Source organism: Cetorhinus maximus, chromosome 18 (genome assembly GCF_964194155.1).
Source record: "Cetorhinus maximus chromosome 18, sCetMax3.hap1.1, whole genome shotgun sequence".
In the NCBI taxonomy this organism is placed as follows: domain Eukaryota; kingdom Metazoa; phylum Chordata; class Chondrichthyes; order Lamniformes; family Cetorhinidae; genus Cetorhinus; species Cetorhinus maximus.
The window spans coordinates 39,957,803-39,979,593 of NC_135896.1; the positions used below are offsets into that span (position 1 = coordinate 39,957,803).

A 21,791-nucleotide genomic window follows, 5' to 3' on the forward strand; every position below is an offset into this window, starting at 1 on the left:
ATATCTAACAAATTTTTTGAGGAGGTGACTAACTGTGTAGATGAGGCTAGTGCAGTTGATGTAGTCTACATGGACTTCAGTGAGGCTTTTGACAAGGTCTCGTATGAGAGACTGGTCAAGAAGGTAAGAGCCCTTGGGGATCCAGGGCAATTTGGCAAATTGGATCCAGAATTGGCTCAGTGGCAGGAGGCAGAGGGTGATGGTCGCAGGTTGTTTTTGTGACTGGAAGCCTGTGTCCAGTGGCGTACTGCAGGGTTCAGTGCTGAGTCCCTTGCTGTTTGTAGTGTACGTTAATGATCTAGACATGAATATAGGAGGTATGATTAGTAAGTTCGCAGATGACATGAAAATTGGTGGTTTGGTAAATAGAGAGAAAGAAAGCCCTAGACTACAGGACGATAGAGACGGGCTGGTCAGCTGAGCAGAACAGTGGAAATTGGAATTTAATCCTGAAAAGTGAGAGGTGATGTATTTTGGGAGGACTAACAAGGCAAAGGAGTACATGATCAATGGTAGGACCTTAAGAAGTACAGAGGATCAGAGGGACCTTGGTGTGTATGTCCATAGATCCTTGAAGGCAGCAGGTAGATAAGATGGTTAAGAAGGCATATGGAATACTTGCCTTTATTAGTCGAGGCATTGAATACAAGAGGATGGAAGTTATGATGGAGCTGTATAAAACGTTATGCCACATCTGGTTGCCACATTATAGGAAGGATGTGATTGGACTAGACAGGGTGCAGAGGAGATCCATCAGGATGTTGCCTGGGCTGGAGTGTTTTAGCTATGAACAGAGACTAGATAGGCTGGGGTTTTTCTTAGAGCAGAGAAGGCTGAGGGGGGACCTGATTGAGGTGTACAAAATTATGAGGGGCGTAGATAGAAAGAAACTTTTCCCTTTGGTGGAGGTGTCAATAACTAGGGGGCATAGATTTGAGGTAAGGGGCGGGAGGTTTAGTGGGGATTAGAGGAAAATTTTTTTCACCCAAAGTGTGGGGGCTTCTGGAACTCACTGCCTGAAAAGGCGGTAGAGGCAGGAACCCTCACAACATTTAAGTAGTATTTAGATGAATACTTGAAACACCATAGCATACAAGGCCACAGGCCAAGTGCTGGAAAATGGAATTAGAGTAGGTAGGGATTTGATGACCAGTGCGGACATGATCAGCTGAAGGGCCTCTTTCTGTGCCGTTAAACTCTGACTTTATGACTGTAGGTCTCCTTGCCTATGTTTGACCTGATGCCATGAGACTTCATGGGATCCAGAGCCAGAGTCCATATAGTCCAAACAGACTACTGGGAGTATACTATTGAACCCCAAGCAATCAGAAGGGGATGGTTGAACAAATGTGTAGGCAAATTACTGAGAAGTGTAGAAATAATAGGGGCTTTCAATTACCCTAATATTAACTGAGGTAAAATCAGTGTACAAGGTATGGAGGGCTCAGAATTCTTAAAATGCACGCAAGATTTTTTTTTCAGCTAATTCATAACAAATCCAATGAGAAGCGACAGTTCTGGATTTAGTTGTAGGAAAAGAAGCTGGGAAAATGGAAGAGGTATCAGTAGGAGAGCATTTTTGATGGTATTGATCTTAACTCAGTTTGTTTTAGTGTAGTTATGGAAAAGGACAATGATAAACCAAGAGTAAATGTTTAATTTTTGGAAAGGTCAATTCGACTACGTTGATATGTGATTTGACAAAAGTAAAAATAGCTACTTAAAGATAAATCAGTGTTCAAGCAGTGGCAGGCATTCAAGGAGCGGATGGAGATGTTTCAGAATGAACCCCTTCCCAAAAAGTTAAGAATGGGACTCTCAAATCTAGACCTCCCTGCTTGTCAAAAGAGCATACAGGTTAGGATAAGGCAAAAAAAAGAGGTTATGTCAGATACTAAGAACTCAGTACTATGGGATAGATTATATAAACTGGCAGGGGTGAAATTAAAAAGGAAACTTAGAAAGCAAAGAGAGCATTCAAAAATATTGGCAAGTAAAACCTAAAGTTGTTTCATAAATACGTAAATAAGCGAGAAAAGGTAAGAGTAGGGCCTATTGGAGACTTAGCAAAGATCTTTTCTGTGGAGGCAGAAGACATGGACATGGTTCTTAATGAATACTTTGTCTTCACACAAAGGAGGAACGGCGCAGGACATTGTAGTTGAGGAGAACTGAAGTAAATGAGAAGTTTGAAATATTGGATGGGGTAACTGTAGTGAGAGAAGAACTATTAAGGGGTTCAGCATCTTTGAAAGTAGATAAATCACCAAATTGGATTAAATTTATCCCAGGCTGCTAAGAGTAGCAATAAGGCAGGAAATAGCGTAGCTTCAGGCATGTTATCATTGTACCATTGTTCTATAAGGAAGGAAAGGGTAGACAGAATAATTACAGGACAGTCAGCCTGACCTTGGTGATGGGTACATTTTTGGAAAAAATTCCAATGGATAGTAAAAACGATCATTTAAGAAGGAAAATAAAGGTTAAGGACAGTCAACATGGATTTGTTAAGGTAAGGTCATGTCTGACTAATTTGCTTGAACTTTTGAAGATGTAACGAGGAGAGTCAATGAGGGTAGGGCATTTAATGTAGTCTTTGCAAGGCTTTTGACAAGGTTCAACATGGCAGGCTGTTTAGAAAATTAAAAGCCTATGGAATCCAAGAAAAACTGCATCCAAAATTGGTTCAGTAGCAGAAAATAAAGTTAATAGTCGATGGTGATTTTTGTGACTGGAAGGCTGCTTCCATTGGGGTCCACAGAGTGCAGGGTCCCTTGCTTTTTGTGGCATATCTATATCTATATATATATTAGCGATTTAGACTTAAATGTAGGGGGCATGCTTAAATGGTTTGTGGTTGATGGTGAGGAAGAAACCTGAAGGCTACAGAAAGATATCAATAGACTGGTCAGTTGGGCAGAGAAGTGACAAACAGAATTCAGTGCAGAGAAGTGTGAGATAATGCATTTGGGGAGGACAAACAAGGCAAGCGATGCACAATAAACGGTAGGATACTGAGAAGTATAAGGGAACAGAGATGCCTTAGAATGCATGTCCACAGATCTTTTGAGGGTAGCAGGATAACTCGATAAAGTTGTTAAGAAGGCATATGGGATACTTGCCTATATTAGCTGAGGAATAGAATATAAGAGCAGGAAGGTTATGCTAGAACTGTATTAACCACTTATTAGGCTGCAGCGAAAGTACTGTGTACAATTCTAGCCATTGCACCACAGGAAGGATGTGATCTCACTTGAAGGGTTAGCAAGAAGATTTACAATGATGTTGCTAGGAATTAAGAATATTAGCCATGAGGAAAGACTGGTTGGCTGGGGTCGAGATGAATTTTAGTTGAATTGTATAAAATAATGAGGGGGCAAAAATTAGTAGATAGGAGGCATCTGTCTTCCTTAGCAGAGAGGTCAATATTTAAGAGGTTTGGATGTAAAGTAATTGACAGAAGGATTAGAGGAGAGTTGAGAAATGTTTTCACCCGGAGGGTGGTGGGATCTGGAACTTGCTGCCTGCAAGGTTGGTTAGAGGCAGAAACCTACATTGCATTAAAAAAAAATGCTTGGATATGCTGCAACTTACAGGGCTACAGATCAAGAACTGGAAGGTGGAATTTGGTTGGATAGATCTTTTTCAGTTGGCACAGACATGATGACTGAATTGCCTCCTGTGTCCTAAATTTTCTATGTTATCAATATTTTGGCTAAAATGTCAGTAAGCTCAGCTGATAATGGGCCCTCTGGTTAAATTTGTGATTTCAACTTTTTGAATAAAATCCTTTACTTTTAATTTTAAAAGAATTGAGTTTTATCAGATATCACAGTTGAAGCTTGCTGTAGATGAATCAGGTATTTTTAGATTTACTCCGATTACTCCCTTCATCTAATAGCACATTGATTCGACTTGCAAAAACTTTTTTCCTTTTTAGTTGCCTTTGGCAATGATTTATTTTATATGCTCTTTGCAAGTATTTTTCTTCCATTCATCCATTGTGTCACTGTTAATTTCATAAAGGACGATCTTGGGTCCCTTCTGCTTATAGCAATAGTACTTAAAACTCTACAATAACAACTTGTACTTACCAAAGCTCCTTTTAATATAGTAAAACTTTCGAAGTCCTTCATAGGAATGTTATTAAACAAAATTTTAACTGAACCATGTAAGGAGATGTTGAGATACAAGAGCAAAAGCTGGGTCAAAGAGGCATGTTTAAGGAGCATCTTAAATGAGGAAAGGAAGGTAGAGAGGCTTAAGGATGGAATCATGGGAACATTGGACTTAGGAGCAGGGATAGGCCATTTGGCTCTTTATGCCTGCTCTACCATTCAATAAGATCATGGCTGATCTGGCTGTGGTCTCAACTCCAGTTTCCTGCTGCCCCCCCATAACCCTTGACTACCTTGTCTATCAAAAATCTGTTTAGCTCTGCCCGAATAAATTCAATGACACAGCCTCCACTGCTCTGTAGCGAAGAGAATTCAACATACTAACAACCCTTTGAGAGAACAAATTCTCCTCATCTCTGTCTTAAGAGGGAGACCTTTTACTCTTAAACTGTGTACCCTAGATCTAGTATTATAGCCACAGTATATTTACAGTGCAAAAGGAGGCCATTCAGCTCATTGAGTCTGCACTGGCTCTCTGAAAGATCATTCCACCTGGTCCCACTTCCCTGCCTTACCCCTATAATCTTGCATATTATTTCTTTTCAGGTAGCAAACCAGTTCCCTTTTAAATACCTCGATTGAACCTGCTTCCACCACCCTTTCAGGAAGCTTGTTCCATACTCCAACTACCCTCTGGGTGAAAAAATATTTCCTCACATTACATTTACTCCCTTTGCCAATTACTTTGAATCTGTGCCCTCTAGTCCTTGATGTTCTCTTGACTGGGAACAGTTTCTCACTCTTTACCTTGTCTAACCTCCCAAGATCCTGAATACCTCCAAATCTCCTCAGCCATCTTTTCTTCAAGGAAAAGAGTCCCAATCTTTCCAATCTATCCTCATAGCTACAGTTCTTTATCCCTGGAATCATTCTTGTGAATTTCTGCTGTACTCTCTCCAATGCCTTCACATCCTTCCTCAAGTATGGCGCCCAGAACTGGATGCAGTACTCCAGATGAGGCCTAATCAGTGTCTTATGCAAGCTCAACATTGACCGCCTTACTGTTGTACACAATGCTCCTATTAATAAAAACTAAGATACTACATGCTTTATTAACTGCTCTCTCAACATGTCCTGCCATGTTCAATGACCTATGTTTGTATACACCAAGGTCCCTCTGTTGCTGCATCTCTTTTAGAGGCTCCCCCTTTATTTTATACTGTCTCAACCATATTTTTTCTGCCAAAACGAATCACCTCACACTTTTCTGCATTGGATTTCATCTGCCCGATCCACCAACATGTCTAAGCCCTTTTGAAGTTCAAGACTATCCCCTTCACGGTTGACAACATTTCCAATCTTCACATCGTCTGCAAATTTTGAAATCGTGCCCTGCACACCACAGTCTAGGTCATTAATATATATCAGGAAGAGCAAGGGTCCCAACAATGACCCCTGAGGAACTCCATTACAAACCTTGCTATAATTTGAAAAACAACCATTTATCACTACTCTCTGTGCCCTATCACTCAGCCAATTTCTTATCCAAGTGCCTACTTTCCCTTTCATTCTGTGATCTATAATTTTGCTCACAAGTCTGTTGTGAGATACTGTATCAAATGCCTTTTGAAAATCGATATACACCACATCAATAGTGTTTCCCTTATCAACGTTCTCTCATCTCCTCAAAAAACTCCCAAGTTAGCTAAACATGATTCCCCTTGATAAATCCATGCTGGCTTTCAATAATGATCCTGCACTCGTCTAAGTGACTATTGATTTTATCCTATACTATAGTTTCCAGAAGTTTGCCTACCACTGACGTCAAACTGACTGGCCTGTAGTTGCTGGCATTATCCTTGCACCCCTTTTTGAACAAGGGTGTAACATTCGCAATTCTCCAGTCCTCTGGCTCCTCCCCTGTGCCTAAGGAAGACTGGAAGATTATCACTAGTGCCTCTGCAATTTCCACTCTCACCTCCCTCAGTAACCTTTGATGCATCTCATCCGATCCTGGTATCTTATCTATTTCAAGTAAAGATAACCTTTCCAACACCTCCTTCCTCTCCCTTGTAAGTTCTTATTGTCTACCAGTTACCTCCTCTCTCACCTCGGCGTGGGTAGCATCTTCTTCCTTTGTAAAAACAGATGCAATGTATTCGTCCAACACCTCCACTATTTTTCCAGCCTCCACATGCAAGTCCCCTTTTTTGTCCCTAACTGGCCCTACTGTTTCTTTTACCACCCTATTTATTATTTACATGCTTATAGAAGACCATGGGATTCCATTTTTATGTTCTCTGTCAGCCTCCTTCCATGCTATCTCCTTGTTTTTCCACTTAGTTCCTTCACTTACCCTCTGGTCGTTTTATATTCAGCCTGATTCTCCATTATATTTTCTACCTGACATCTGTCGTATGCGCTTCTTCCTTTTCATCCTTACCTCTATTTCACTTGTCATCCAGGGCGCTCTGGATTTATTTGTCCTACCTTTCACCTTCAAGGGAATATACCTCGACATTGCCTGCAATACTTTTACTTTGAAGGTGTCCTATTGTTCAGCCACCGTCTTTTCTGCCAACATTTGATTCCAACTCACTCGACTCAGATGCAATCTCATCCCATCGAAGTTGTCTTTCCCCCAATTAATTATTCCTTTGGTTCTTCGGGGCTTTTTATTTTCCATGAATAATCTACTCAAGACTGTAATTTGTTAAAACCATTATTATTTATTTACAGCTCTATGTATATCTTAGGAACTCTGCACGAGGTTGTTCATCTCTCTCCAGATCTGTTATTTAGCCATGTGTCATTACATCATAATTCCATCAGCATCAGGTGCTTCTGATGTTAACTCTACAATAAGAGATGTCCATTTTACTCTTCTGCCTTACATTGGAGAATATATGGGGAGTTTTATTGTTTGTGTAACCTATGCTGAACCAGATCTGGGATGTTTGATGTGGCAGTGCAGAATCATAGAATGGTTACAACAAAGAAGGAGACAATTTGGTCTGTCACAATCAACATGGCTCTCTGCAAGAGCAACTCAGCAGTCCAACACCCCTGCCTTTACAACTGTTTCCTTTTAAGGTGCTTATCCAATTCCCTTTTGAAAGCCATGATTCTATTGTAAAGGTTTGTTTGGTGTCTCACTAAGAAGTCTTTGAGACTTGTATGTTTAAACATAAACCCATTTATTGTTAACCTGTAACAATGTACATATTCCAGATAATGCCATGCATGGGTGCGGCCCACACGCTGGCTCTTTCAAGACTTCTCTACTATCATGTGCCTCTATACATCATACTGTGGGCAGTACTGTTCTCCAGTTCCACATTAACCCTTGTCAGCCAAACACCTTTATATTACAATGGCATGCCACTACCACTTAAAGGCACATACAACAGATTGAATCTGCATCCACCACACTCAGGCAGTGCATTCCAGATCCTATCCACTTTCTACATAAAATGGTTTTCCTCATGTCTTTCTACCCCATGAGTGGAAAAATCCTACTAGTATCTATCCTGTCAAGTCCCTCAGGATCTTAAATGTATTAATAAGAGTATCTTTTATCCTGCTAAACTCCAATGGATATAGGCCCAAACTGTTCAACTTGGCTTCGTAGGATTTGCCTTTCATCCCAGGAATGAGTCAAGTGAACCTTCTGTGTACTGCTAATGCAATTGTATCTTCTTTAAAACACGGAGACCAAAAGTATACGCAGCATTTCAGTTGTGGTCTCACCAATGTCCTGTGCAGCTGCAGTAAAATTTCCCTGCCTTTATATTCCACTTCCTTTGCAATAAATGCCAACATTCCATTTGCCTTCCTAATCACTTTCTATAGCTGTATACTAACTTTTTGTGACTCATGTACCAGGACACCCAGATCCCCCTCTGTACCACCAAGTTCTGCAATCTCTTTCCACTTAAATGTATACTGCTTTTCTGTTCCCGCAAAAGTGGACAAGCTCACATTTTCCCACATAATATTCTGCCAAATTTTTGCTCTCTCACTTAACCTACCTATATCCCTTTGTGGACTCCCTACTTCCTCTTACTTTCCTACCTATCTTGGTGTCATCAGCAAATTTAGCTACCATACATTCGGTTGCTTAATCCAAGTCATTGATATAGATTGTAAATAGTTGGGGCCCTAGCACTGATCCCTTTAGAGCTCAACTAGTTAATGCTTGCCAACCTGAAAAATATCCATTTATCTCTACTCTATGCTTCCTGTTAGCTAACAAATCCCTTATCTATGCTAATATGTTGATCCTACAGAATCTTGTGCAGTAACTTTCGATGTGCCACCTCATCAAATGCCTTTTGGAAATCGAAGTATCCCAGTGTCTATGGCCTAGGCTGCTATTGCCAATGGTATATCACTATATTAAAGTTTGGTATTAAAGCTATATTAAAGTACCTGGTTGAGTCTTGCTGTACATTAATTAAATCGTGTTTTTCCAGAGAATATAGATCTTCAGTGAGTAATGTCCTGAAGTTCTTTAGCTTGGAAAACCAGGGCCAATCGTCAGCATCTGCGAAGTTTATGTGATGTGTAGCAACTTATAAATTGTGTTTGATTAAGTGCCACACAAAAGACTTGCCAGCAACGTTGAAGCCCATAGAATAAAAGGGAAAGTGGCAGCAGGGATGCAAAGTTGGCTGAGGGACAGGAAATGGAGTGTAGTGGTGAATGGTAGCTTTCAGACTGGAAAAAGGTTTGCAGCAGAGTTCTTCAGGGGATAGTTCTAAGACGACTTTCTTGATCTATATTTATGTCTTTGACTTGGGTGTGCAGGGCACTATTTCAAAATGTGTGGGATAATTGTTGTTGTTCCAGCCTTCCATCTGAACAACTTGAAGGCCAGGGAAGAATTTAATATCCAGTTCTGTGTGGCTGAACATTCATTTACGACCCAACGCCAAAATACCTTGGCATCATTCTTGATGTTGACATATAGGCAATACCTCCAGAATACTGGAGCCAAGGTCAAGATGAGAATGAATCTCATATGGAAGCTGGCAGGTACCACCTGGGACATCAGAACCAACACACTGTGCACTGCTTCACATGTCCTGGTCTACCCAGCTGCAGAGTACTGCTGTTCAACTTGGTCCAGGAGCCGCCTCACAAATGTGGTAAAGATTCACCTCCCGGAAGCCGTGAGAATTATTTCTGGGACGTTGAGACCAACAAAGTTTGAGTGGCTTACTATGCTAACACACATTGAACCTCCTGATGTTCCTAAGAAAAACACCACTTCAACACCACCAGTTGACAGATAACAAAGCACTTCCATCGACATAGGTCCCCATAAAATCCACGCACTTGTCTGAAATTATGCATCCCCTAATGGAACACATGAGGAACAGCTCAAATTGTGACTGTAGCCATCCAAGTCAAACCATTACCCATACACTGAACTTCTGTCCTGAGAAATCCATTCCTGGTGCCATCACAACCATTCACACTGCATCAGCTGAAACCATTGAATGGATTGTTAGCCATTGAACTATAACTGCTTCCGCAGCCTAATGAATTAAAAAAAAGAAGCCTCAACAACTACGTTACCCTCCTCAACCATCTGTTATCTCATCAAAAAACTCAAATCAGTTCAGTTAAACATGATTTGCCTTTAACAGATCTATGCTGGCTTTCCCTAATTAATCTGCAGTTTATGTCCCGGATTATCATTTCTAAAAGCTTCCCCACCACTGAGGTTGAACTGACTGGCCTGTAGTTGCTAGGTTTATCCTTGCCCATTCTCCATTTCTCTCGCGCCAACCCTGTATCTAAGGAAGATTGGAAGATATACTAGCTCTTTAGTTTCCACCCTTACTTCCATCAGCATCATTCCGTCCCGTTGACGTAAAGCCAACCTTTCTGATATCTCCTTTTGAACAATTTTTAGCCCATCCAGCCCTCCTCTTAGTACTATCAATATGCCTATAGAAGACGGATGCCTATAGAAGAAGGATTCCCTTTCATGCCAGTCTTTTCTCATACTTTCTCTTTGCCTCTCCTATTTTTTTTCACTTCTCTGAACTTTCTATATTCAATCTCATTCTCACTTGCACTATCAACCTTGACATCTGTCACAGGCACTATCTGCTTCATCTTATTCTCTATCTTGTGTCAGTGATGCGATTGGTGCATGAGTGATGTCAATCTGTGATTTCATCAGCTGATCAAACATATATTGATCTGTTTAAAAAGAAATTTTTAAAATTAAGAAAGGGCACCGATATAAAATGACTACCACGAGTCACCTGATGTCTGATATTATAGGTTGACCAGTTTTCTGGAAAGTTCCTATGTGAATTACAATTCAGACATGCCATGATATCCTTCTTTGAAATTTCAGACTTGATGTTGAGAACTACTTCAAAAGGTTTTACTGAAGAAACTGCATGGGCCCCTCGCTTGCATTTCTATAAGGCTATCTTTCAAGTGGAGACAGACGTTGGTTATATGGGAAGGTGTTTTCCTATCTCATCAAGATGGATAATGACTGATTCAGGTTAATGGCTGGGACATTACATAATCAAATATCACAGCCATGAAACAAAAGGTTCAGACATCATCTAAACAAATGCCTTCTGAAATCATTATGGGGCGAGGGGGAGGGAGGTGAACGAGGTCATATGGTTGAAGTAACCATTTTTGAATTTTTTAAATACACGTAAGCTGCTAAGAAGTAGTCGGTAGTCTGGAAAAGCTGCCAATGAAGCAGTAAGGAACTCCTTTCTCTCCAAAGCTAAAACCCTATCTCTTTACACTTTTAAAAATCCAGCACAGAGATATTGAATTTCCATTGTAAGGAACCTCAGGTGCAAATATCAATTACTTCTGGGCTTTTACATTGTATCTGACTTCCATTCATGCTGTTAGAATGAGTAATATTCCAGTTACAGAGTAAACCTAAAAAATATCTATATCTAATAACATTATAAGGTTTAGTTAGCTGTCTTGGAAAAGATGGATTACGTTTTTGAAAATAAATTGTCTCTGCAATTGTAGTTTAACATGCGCTTCAACTCAACTCCTGAAATCCCAGGATCACTGTGGAGAAAAATTTCTGTTGCAGCCACGAATACCGGCAAAGGACTCATAAACAGTGAACTCTCAATTTTTCCACCTTTCAGCGTTGAACTTTAATTTGGTTAAGAAAGTAATTACCAACAGTAGAACTTGTAAATTTTGTATGTTTGTGTGTACATGTGAATGTGGGTTACAAAGGTCGAGGTGTGGGGTTACCTTTTTAAATAATTTTTATATCTTTACCTGGATGGGTTTTGGTTTTAACCCTATAAAAACTAACCCCTTTTTGTTTGAAACTTGGGAAAACTTGCCAGACTCATTTCTTTGCTATCAACATTTAAAGGGTTAAGCACAGTGAGGAAATACCTTCTAAATTTATGAAAAAACCTGTTATGGTCAGACTTGGAATGATATGTTATATCCCTCATCACGTGGCTGTAACACTTGTCATTTTGGGAGCCCTGGGTTTTGTTGTCCTATCTTCTCCCTCATGGGAATGCACATCAACTGTACCTGAAATATCCTCTCTTTAAATGCAGTCCATTGTTCGTTACAGTTTTGCCTACCAGCCTTTGATTCCGTTTTACATGGGGCAGATCTATTCTCACCCCACTGAAATTCTCCCTCCTTCAATTTAGTATTTTTACTTTAGATTGCTCCTTGTCCTTTTCTATGGCTAACCTAAACCTTATAATGCTATTAGATATAGATATTTTTTAGATTTACTCTGTAACTGAAATATTACTCCTTCTAATGACGTGAATGGAAGTCAAACATAAGGTAAAAGCCCACAATAAGGAAACACTTTATTGGTATCCATTTTTATATCTTAATGATTTACCACAAATTTCCCTTTTGATCCACTAGTGTAAAGATTTGTCTTGTAAGTTTACTTTTAAATTGCCTTTTGCATTGTGTTCATTTCACATACGCTTTGCATTATTTGTAACCATTTAAAAGTGGTTTGGCAGAATTGGTGAGTTTAATTCCAGGCTTGTCCAAACTTCTTGCATGGGGGCCCACATTTCCATATTTTTCTCACTCAGAGGGCTGATGAGCAGATTTCAGAAAGATACATTAATTTAAAAAAATGTTGAGTATGAAGAAAAGAGCAAAATTAAAGCATTGTCAAAGCAATAAATTCATATTTTTAAAAATAAATAATTAATAAAAATGACCATGAGAGTGTAAGAGGGTGTGTGTGTGTGTGTGTGTCTGGCTCATTCCCAGTCTCAGGGTGTTTACTTGCTCACTCCCATCTACAGAATGAGAATATGTGTTGGTGTGTGGTGGTGAGGGTGACTGAGAATCCTGAGACTGGCATGCGCACACACACACACACACACAGGCTCTCTCTCTCTCTCTCTTGTCGTAGCCCCCCACACACTCACTTTCTCACTCACTCACTGGGCAGAATTTTCTGCCTGCTGGGTGGGTGGGCCTGACCCAATCTTCGGCAGGCGGGGAGCCGATCCCTGCTGGAGAAGCGGGCCCCACCGCCATTTTACGTGGGCAGGCCAATTAAGGGCCGCCCAGTGTGAAGTCAGGCGGGAAGCGCTATGCGCTTCCTGTGCGGGCGGGGTGGGGGGGGATTCCCCAAAAGCGAGAGTGCGCTCTTTCGCGCATGTGCACGAAAGAGCGCACATCTCCCTGAGGCTGAGTGCTGCCTCAGGGAGATCACTGACACTTTTAAAAACATTAAAAATAGAAAAAAAACATCCTTAACATGTCCCCCTCATGTGACAATGCCGCATGAGATGGGACATGTTCATAAATTACACTAAAACTTTATTAAACTGTAAATCCCTACATGAAACCTCATTTCGCCGGTGGATGAGGTTTCATGTTTTTTCTATTGCCTGCCGGGGCTCCTGGCCTGCCTACCAACCTTAAGGTTGGACGGGCAGGTCCTTTTAATTGTTTCAGTGATCCTGTCAATGGCCTCAATTGGCCATTGACAGTTCGGCGGGCGCACAGCTGACTTGGCTGTGCCCCCGCCTTCCTGAAAATTCATTTTATGTGTTGGCGAGTGGGCCCTGCCCCCTGCTCGCCGACGGCAAAATTCAGCCCACTGTCTCCCACATGCATGCACACCCTCTCCATCCACCCACATATGCACCCACCCTCTTCCCCTCCCCCCCCCCACACTCTCCCCCTCCCCCCCCCACACTCTCCCCCTCTCACATTCACACTCTCTCGCACTCACACTCTCCCCCCTCTCACACGCGGACACATCCTCTCTCTCAAACACATACCCTCTCCCTCTCTCACACTCTCTCCCTCGCTCTCTCACACACACTCACTCCCTCTCTCAAACACACACCCCCCCTCTCCCCATACCCTCTCCTCCACACCCTCTCCCCCACACACTCACGCTCTCTTGCATTCACTCGCCCTTTCACACAGAGAGACACACACACACTCACTTCTCAATCTCACCCTTTCACACACACTCTCCCCCTTTTTCACACTTGCATGCACTCTTTCTCCCTCTGGGTCTGCTGCATTTTCCCCCAGCCCGTTTGCTCCGGCCCCGCTGCACCTTCGCTCCCTGGGCTCTCGCCCTGCCGCACCTTCGCTGCTCAGGCACCTTCAGCACACTCATTGCTGCCAGTCTTCGCTACTTCTTCAATTAGAGACTGCGTTTCTCTCTCTCTTTACTTCTGAGTGAGCCTACCAGCAGCAAATGTGGGAAAGGAACAGCCTGTGATTGGAGGAGCAGTCAATTGCAAAATCTTGAAGTCTACTTACTTGTCTTACTTGCATTTTGAACATTGATTCTGGGGACTACACAAAGGGCTTTCGCCGGTCACATTGTGGCCCGCGGGCTACTGACTGGACAAGCCTGTTTAAATCTATATGGTGCTCCCTGTGGTTAGTTGGGTGGAGGAGAGGCCAGGGAACAGGGCAAGTAGCAGCAATGGAATGTAGGAGAGACTAGCGGCGGAATTTTCCACACCCACCTGTTGCCGTGATCTTCTGGTCTCATCGCAAGTCAATGGACTTCTGGCTGGGGTGCTGCCTTGCCCGTGGTGGGTCATGTCTGCAAAGAGGCCAGAAAGTCCTGGCCTAGGAATGGCTGAAGAATTAGGCAGGTGGCAAAGGAGGAATGTCTGATTAAACAAGCTGAGGTGTTAGAATGTCGCCTTTAGAACAAGTAAAGATAACAGGCAATATTGTGACAACATTACCTATTGATTTTACTGGAGCAGGGCAAGATAACGTGACTAACTCAAAGATATTGTTAAGTGACATGAATCAAATTACATAGTTTTTGTCTTGCACATGACATGAAATCACTGTCCATGTAACATTGCTTTCCATGTCATGATTTTTGAGTTAGCCTATGGCTTTTTGCTGATTCCCTGACCCACCCAGGATTGCTCCTACCACTCATTGCCTGTTGGTCTGCAGCATTGACTACAATTCCAGCCACCACACTATTAAACTAATAGACTGCCTTCATTATTAACTGTTTTTGCCTGATTACTAATGTAATTTACTTAAATCCAGTTTTTCCACCAAGTTAAATTTGAGGTCATGTGAAAAGTGCATCCACCACACCGCTTAGTATTATCAGAGTAATAGCTCCACCTCTCAATTATCCAAATGGATGAGCTGTCCAAACCCTAGGCTGATGCTGATTTCTGTCTTGCTTTTTTTATAGCAATCAGAGGAAAGAATTGGATTGTTTCAATCATTGGAACTGGAGTCGTAAAGTTTTTTAAAAAAAGTATACTGCACTATTATGTACCTTCTAAAGTCACCCTTGAATTTGTATTGCTAATAGCTGTCTTTTTTTGTTATGTTTTATGAAGAAAATGGGTCTATTTACATATTTAGGGTCATGGTAATGAAATATTTCAAAACAATTTCATCATGTTAACATTTAACACATTAACACACTGTTTTATCAAAATCTGATCTTGCAGGTTCAACTATAATTGTGAGGGAAACTACTTTGATGCCAAATATCCATGGACTTCCAGCTCTCATCTGTATGATATTTGCTCCAGTTGTGGAACTAAGGTATATGTGAAAGAGGATAGCTGTATGAAATATCTATACTTTTCTCCTTTTTTGAGTTTCTTTTCTGTCACCTGACCTCATACATTTTTCCTTGAACCAGAATGGTGAACTGAGCCACTTCTCTAATACAGCTACCAGTAATGTTTGATAACTGGCTATGTGAAGATGCAGTTTTTTTTTAACATGATAAGTATTGAAATTAAAATTTCACTACGGTGGGCACATATTCTTCCTTTTAGAATTGCCTGTCTTTACATCAGAACGCATGGGATGAGGTGAGAGAACTGTTCGAAGATTATTGTTGGCACTTCTCTTCTCAGCCATAATGAAGTATGTGAGATTAGCATAACGGATTACAATTTTGAGAGCTGAAGTGGTTATGGCTGTGGTGTTTTGGAAATAAACCTCTTTAATTGTCCTTGCCCCTGTTGACCGTTGAAAGTGTTATGTTTCTGCAGGACTGATAGGCTGAGAAAATGTTACATTGGTGCTCTTTGTGGCTTGGGGTGGAATCCAATAACCAGTGCCCCACTGTTGGAAGAACATGATCTGGAAGTCGCATTTGATGTGCATCTTGATGTAAATGATATTTTGGAGGTAGTGTAACATTACTGTCTGGTCTGCTGAGAAACTTAATTCTGTTCTCCACCTGAACTCCAATTAGAACGTTTTTAACTTTGGTTAATTGAAGGACAGATCCATGCCTACTGGATACACCCTCCAATTTACATTATATTTGTAGTCATTGGTGCAGTTAAACTGTAGATGACTTGCATTTGAATATGAATGCATATTCAAATATTTTTTAGGATCTTGATAAACATTTAAAAATTAAATTGCTGCTGCAGCTGTTGAGGGTAATTTTAATTTAGTGATGATGCAAAAGCTAGTTGGGAAGGATGCCAGAGAGTTTATTAGTGGCACTTTTGTAGACACCAGTAGACCCCAAAAGTTTGAGCGTGTTTAATTCATGCCATAGTATTTCATATTTAGTCATCTTCTAATTAAAAAAAGTAAAACTGAAATATTTTTCACAAATACTAGGGGGGCATAGTATGATTAGGTGAAAATTTACAGATGCTGTTGATAGATGATCTAAAGGTGTAAATTGTAATATCTTTTGGCAATGGGCTCATGTACAGTTTCATAAAATAATGCTGGACTTGGAACAGGTAGAATTTAATTTTAATGCATTTAAGCAATGCCATGTAATTAGTGCCTTGAGGTGCGTCTTTCATTAATTCTGTTCTGTCGTGAATAATGGTTCATTGCATTACAGATCTGCTAATTTGTATTGATTTTTTACATATGTTATAAAGGAAATAGAATTTACAGCTGTGCAAATAATTTCTTCATGATGTAGGAAGACAATTTTTAAAAGCAGGTGTTTTCAAATTTAATTAATTTGCTACATTGCGATCTGATCTCATTTAAAAAGATATAAAGATTGCCATGAGAACTGAACTCCACACTAAAATTACAGGTGAACTCTTTGGTTGCAGAGCCAGTTTGGTATGATTCAGATAAGCACAAACATCTTGACATGTGGCACAGCTGTTGAATTATTAAATGTTTTTGCAGTAAATGCTTTAGAATGAGTTTCTGTTCTCCAAGAAGCTGGCAGCTACTCCATAATAAAATTTATAAGAGTTAAAGATCAGTCAGTCTTCTCGGGCATTCTATTCGAGTTTGTGTTTTGGTAGAATAGAATGAAATTTTGCCAACTTAGCCTTATCTTTGATAGTGTTCAGTAAAATATTTTTAATCTTGAAAATGCTGAGAAGTGATGATAAGACTCTTGTGCCCTTTAGATCAACCTGCTCCGGAGCACTATAAACAAGTTAGTTTGTGATGGACTACTGCGTTCGGGAAGCCATGAGAAAATACGTAAACTGCAAAATGAAGCTCGGCAGAGATTGATAGAGTAAGGCCGCTGGGATGCTATTATTTCATGTGCTGGTAATACCCAGAGAGTATATTGCATATGCAATCAGAAGACAAGATGATGATCTGCTTTAGTGCTTAGCATTTGCAAACTGGATAAAATGTTTGAGTCATCTTGTTAAGGGAATGTAAGTTTAACAACTGTACATTATAACCAAATTCAAAAGACTGAACTGTTGTATCACAAGTGGAGTACTTTGAAAGCAGTCTACAACATGTAACCAAGTTCTTAACAAAATACTCAGTCTAAAAGTAACATCCAAGATTAGAGATGCATTTGAAAGCTAATAAACATACATTTTATGCTTTCTCAGTACATCAACTCAATTGCACAGCTTGCAAATAGTCAAGGGAAGGAGTAAGGCAAGAGAAGGTGAGGAAAGGGGGAATAGGGGAAGAAAGGAGAGCAAGTCTGGAATGAGGTTTGGAGAGAAACGGGTCAAATAGAGATATAAGAGAAGGTGGATGGGGAAGAGATGGTGGGACTGTGAGATGACAGGCAGAACAGAAAAAATTTTAGGATTGGGAAGAGGAGGAGTGGTAGAAGGGACTATTGAGTGCGAGGAAGGACCAAACGGAGGGAAAAAGGGGAGGTGGATTATTGCCAGTGAGGGTGATTGATACTTGCTGTGAGCGGGGTCGGTGGGGAGGGGTTGTTTGGTGTGCAATTTGTCTTTTGGCAGGAAAGGAAGTGGCACGTGTTTTGGCTTTCCAGCCAGGGTTGGTGGACTAGAATTCTTTCTTTCAAACAGGTAATAGATTTAGTCACTTTCATAACCTTGTTCTGATACAATCTACAAAATCTTGCAGTTAGCTGGCTTTTTTGTAATACATTCCTGATTCTTTGTTTAAAGTGGCACTTTTCTTTGTGTGGCATCATTGGTTGGGTTTGGTGCTTTCCGGGGTAACTTTTTTTTAACTTCAGTACTTAATTTCTGATTATTACTGAAGAAAGAGACATGCTGTTGAAGCTTTCCATCTTGCACTCGTCAGGATAGATGCAAGAATACCAAATTTCAAAGGGAACAACAATTTATAATGCATGAGAAAAAGGTTGCTAATTGGTTGGCAAGTGGACTCTGGTCTAGAATGCACCATGGAACAATTATTGCCCAAGCATTTTTTTAAATTCAGAAAAGACCATTTGACTCTGCTCGATGTGTTACCATGGGGAATACACCAATATTTTTCTCCAGGACAATGCCTCGACCAATCAGGGCTCACTTGCCAACCAATTAGTACCCTTTTTCACATGCAGTATAAACTGTTGTTCTCTTTGAAATTTGGTATTCTTGCATCCTTCCTGATAAGTGAAAAATGAAAAGCTTCAACAGCATGTCTCTTTCTTCACCAATGATCAGAAATCAAGTACTGAAGTTAAAAAAAAGTTTCCCTGGAAAGCAGCAAATCCAATCAATGATGCCACGCAAATAAAATTGTCACTTTAAACAAAGAACCAGTGATGTACTACAAAAAAGCCAGCTAACTGCAAGATTTTGTAAGTTGTATCAGAAATTAGTTATAAAAGTGACTGAATCTATTACCTGTTTAGACAACGTCTCCTTTTTCAGCAACACAAGTTCTGTACTACCAAGCGGCTATTTGATTTCTGATCATTTTGGCTCCAGTGGATGTGGGAAGAGTATTTTGTACAATTCTACTATCCGCTGGTCAGCGTTTAAAGTTGGTGCTGTGTTCCCTTGCCAAAGATGGCATTCTTTACAGGGGCTGATGTGGGGCCAGTACTATGAATTTGGCAATAAATGGTTCTGCACTCCAGAAGGCTTGCCATGAGGCAGCTTGTAAGTTTAGGCAACGTCCCACTATCACTAATGTTGTATTTGCAGCATCACCTACTGGTGCTGTACCAATGGAATGGAGGGTTAAATCCTGATAAGCTCTTTATTTTGATCTGTTTATAGAATATTTACTGGAAAGAAACCAAGAGAAAGTATTACGCCACAATACTGTGAAAGACCATACCAGTGGAATCAGGTGGATATGCATTTGCATGCTTGCGTAATCCTAAAATGCTGCTGCATCACAACCTACAGATGCTTATTAAAATTTTTCATATTGCAGTTGTATTGATATTCTAATTTAAACTTCACCGAAACTGATAATTGTATTGCCTTTCTAGATCCCTAGTTTCAGATCTTAGCTGAGCTGCCTGGGATAACGCTAAGAAATGCAGGATTCCCTTCCATTGGTTGTGTAGGGAAGGATGGGGGTTGGTGAGGAGAAGATTTTTTTTTTGTGCCAAAACAGATCCTATTTGCTGTTCAGGGAGATCTCCAATTGTACTGAGAGCAGAAGTTATTATAACCCCTTTGCCTTTCTTTTACTATGCCATACTGTCTTCAGGAGAGCAAAGGGAAGATAACTTAAACCACACTACCAAAACCAAGAAGAAAGCCAGCTAATCTTCTTATCCCAATTCTCAGCCTCTGCTTCAGCATACCTCGAGCCTCCTGCCCACAATGCTGCAGACTCACATTGGGCAAGGCATTTACCTATTGAACTGTTGGAAAAGTTTTATTTCATAGTTTGAAGTTCTTGTGTTGTACTTCATTTATACTATACTAGACTCCTTTATCAAAAGGATAGGAATGCGAAACAACCTGGGTGCTACCTTTGAAAATGTTCCACTCAAATTATATAATTTGGTAGCTGATATAGGTAAGTTTAAATGGGTTAAGAATAGGTTGCCGAAGATACTTCTGTTATTTTTGAGGGGATGCATTTTATTATAGTTTAAATGTGTCCTCTTTCCCAAATGAGAGTACCACATTGCATTATGAACATCTCTCAAGACATTTACTTGGTGAACTACTTTTTGGAATGCAGTGAATTGTTGATACTGATTTTCCTTATACTGTGTGTGTGTGCCTGTTTCTGAGTAGTGGACAGAGGAAGTAGGTTTGATGATCCATAATACCCGATTTTTGCCCATTTTGCACATATCGCACATGGGGCATTCCTCATGTGGGCAAGCAATTAATATAAAGTTCAATGCAAAGTTCAATATAAAGTTGTGATTCTCCTGGCTATTGGAGTGACAGGGCTGCTTTATCAGATTGGAGAATCTTTACATTGCAGGTGCCCCCTTTAATGAGGAAATTTAAAAATGGTGTGTTTCAACTTGGAAAATTATGGATTCTATGAAATTACATAAGTTAATTTTACAGAAATGTCCTATTTCTCCATGCAGTCTTTTACCTCGAGTTCTTTTAACTCAAATTAGGTTACTCTGAAAGGTGTACAGAGATGACAATTGAAGAAACTGATGTAAAATGACACTGCAGTTGACTTTCAAAATGTTTGAATTTTTTCAAGGTAGCATAAACACCTTAAACAACATTGTGCATTAATTACAATTGAAAAAACTATCAGAATTGACCAAGAGGAGTGTGGGATGGGAGAAGAAGAGTCAAGACTGTTCAATAAATATGCAGCTTACGTGTTTTTGTTTCTATAGGTCGATCCAGGGCTTCTCTTGAACCAGTCCAGGGAAGTAAACAAAATAGTCCTGTACCAACTGCATTCATTGGTGCTGCTGAATCCATAGGCCATCATGTTAAAGATGTGGCAGTGCTCAGTGTTACTAAGTCATGGGACCAATTAAACCCCAAAAAATGAATAATGTTTGTTGTTGATTTTCAGCTGAATATATCCTGTTTTGGAAGATGCTATTATAGCTGATGGAACTTAAGTGCTCATTTAAAAACAAGATACTGCAATTACATGAATTCTGGGTTGGAAGATACTTAAAAGACAATTATTTCTTTAAAACTAGCAATGTGGACCAAGTGCAAGCATATTTTTATGTAGCAGCTAGCTTGGTTTTAGCTTTCGTTTTTGTTGTAAACTAATGCATGATGATTTGTTAGTGTTAAGTGGGTATTGAAAACAGTTTCATACTAATTAAGGCTAAAAATGATCACACTGGCAAAAATGTGAAAAAATTGTTGGCTTTATAGCTAAGTGCTTCTATCTTTTATTTGATTTCTATGTTGAGTTGTCCAAAGAGTGGGCCATTCCATCAGCTATAACATTGCTGCATGAAGCACACGAGAAATATCTTGCTCATTGTAGCATTGTTTTGTTTCAAGTTGTTAATAAAGAAAGCATGTTTTTGAGCCAGTAAATCATGTGCATGAATTTAAAATGTTTTGAAGTGTCGATACAGTCATCAGTGTACCAGAAAAAACGTTTGAGCCCAAGTAGGACAGGGACAAAAAGTGTTCCATTTACCCCACAAAAAGATGGGCATAGCTAGGACCCATGTGGGGTACCAAATAGCAACACCTTTCATTTGGAGTGAGATGAGTTAGAAGAGAAGTTGTTCAATGAGAGAACAGTTCAGCCAGGTGGAGGAGAGTGCTGTTGGATGAAAACTGGTTGAACCTTCATTCAAGGAACAATTGGAGAGCCTGCTAGTCATCCTGGTGGGGAATGGAGATGGAGACAGATTGGACACCCCTGGTGATAAGATAGAGTTCGGGCCAGAAAGTGGAAACTATTAAAGTGACAGAGGATATCAGAAGAGTGTCAGATGTAAGTGTGGAGAGGCTGAAGAAGGGGAGGAAAAAATAGCCAAGATCGGAAGACATAGTTCATTGGGGCAGGAACAGGCTGAGATAGGTC

At 40.3% G+C, this 21,791-nt stretch overlaps 1 protein-coding gene across 2 annotated transcripts in view; it reads left to right on the forward strand.

Moving 5' to 3' along the window:
* tdrd9 (tudor domain containing 9) overlaps positions 1 to 21,289 on the forward strand; it is a 223,383-nt gene extending 202,094 nt beyond the window's left edge. For both annotated transcript variants that reach the window (XM_078562446.1, XM_078562447.1), the window contains exons 30-34: positions 15,104 to 15,200; positions 15,659 to 15,797; positions 17,012 to 17,124; positions 19,067 to 19,139; positions 20,623 to 21,289. In XM_078562446.1, the coding sequence (XP_078418572.1) occupies positions 15,104 to 15,200; positions 15,659 to 15,797; positions 17,012 to 17,124; positions 19,067 to 19,139; positions 20,623 to 20,712 (512 nt within the window). In that variant the 3' untranslated portion in view covers positions 20,713 to 21,289. The remainder of the gene's footprint in view (positions 1 to 15,103; positions 15,201 to 15,658; positions 15,798 to 17,011; positions 17,125 to 19,066; positions 19,140 to 20,622) is intronic.
* The last annotated feature ends 502 nt before the right edge of the window (positions 21,290 to 21,791 follow it).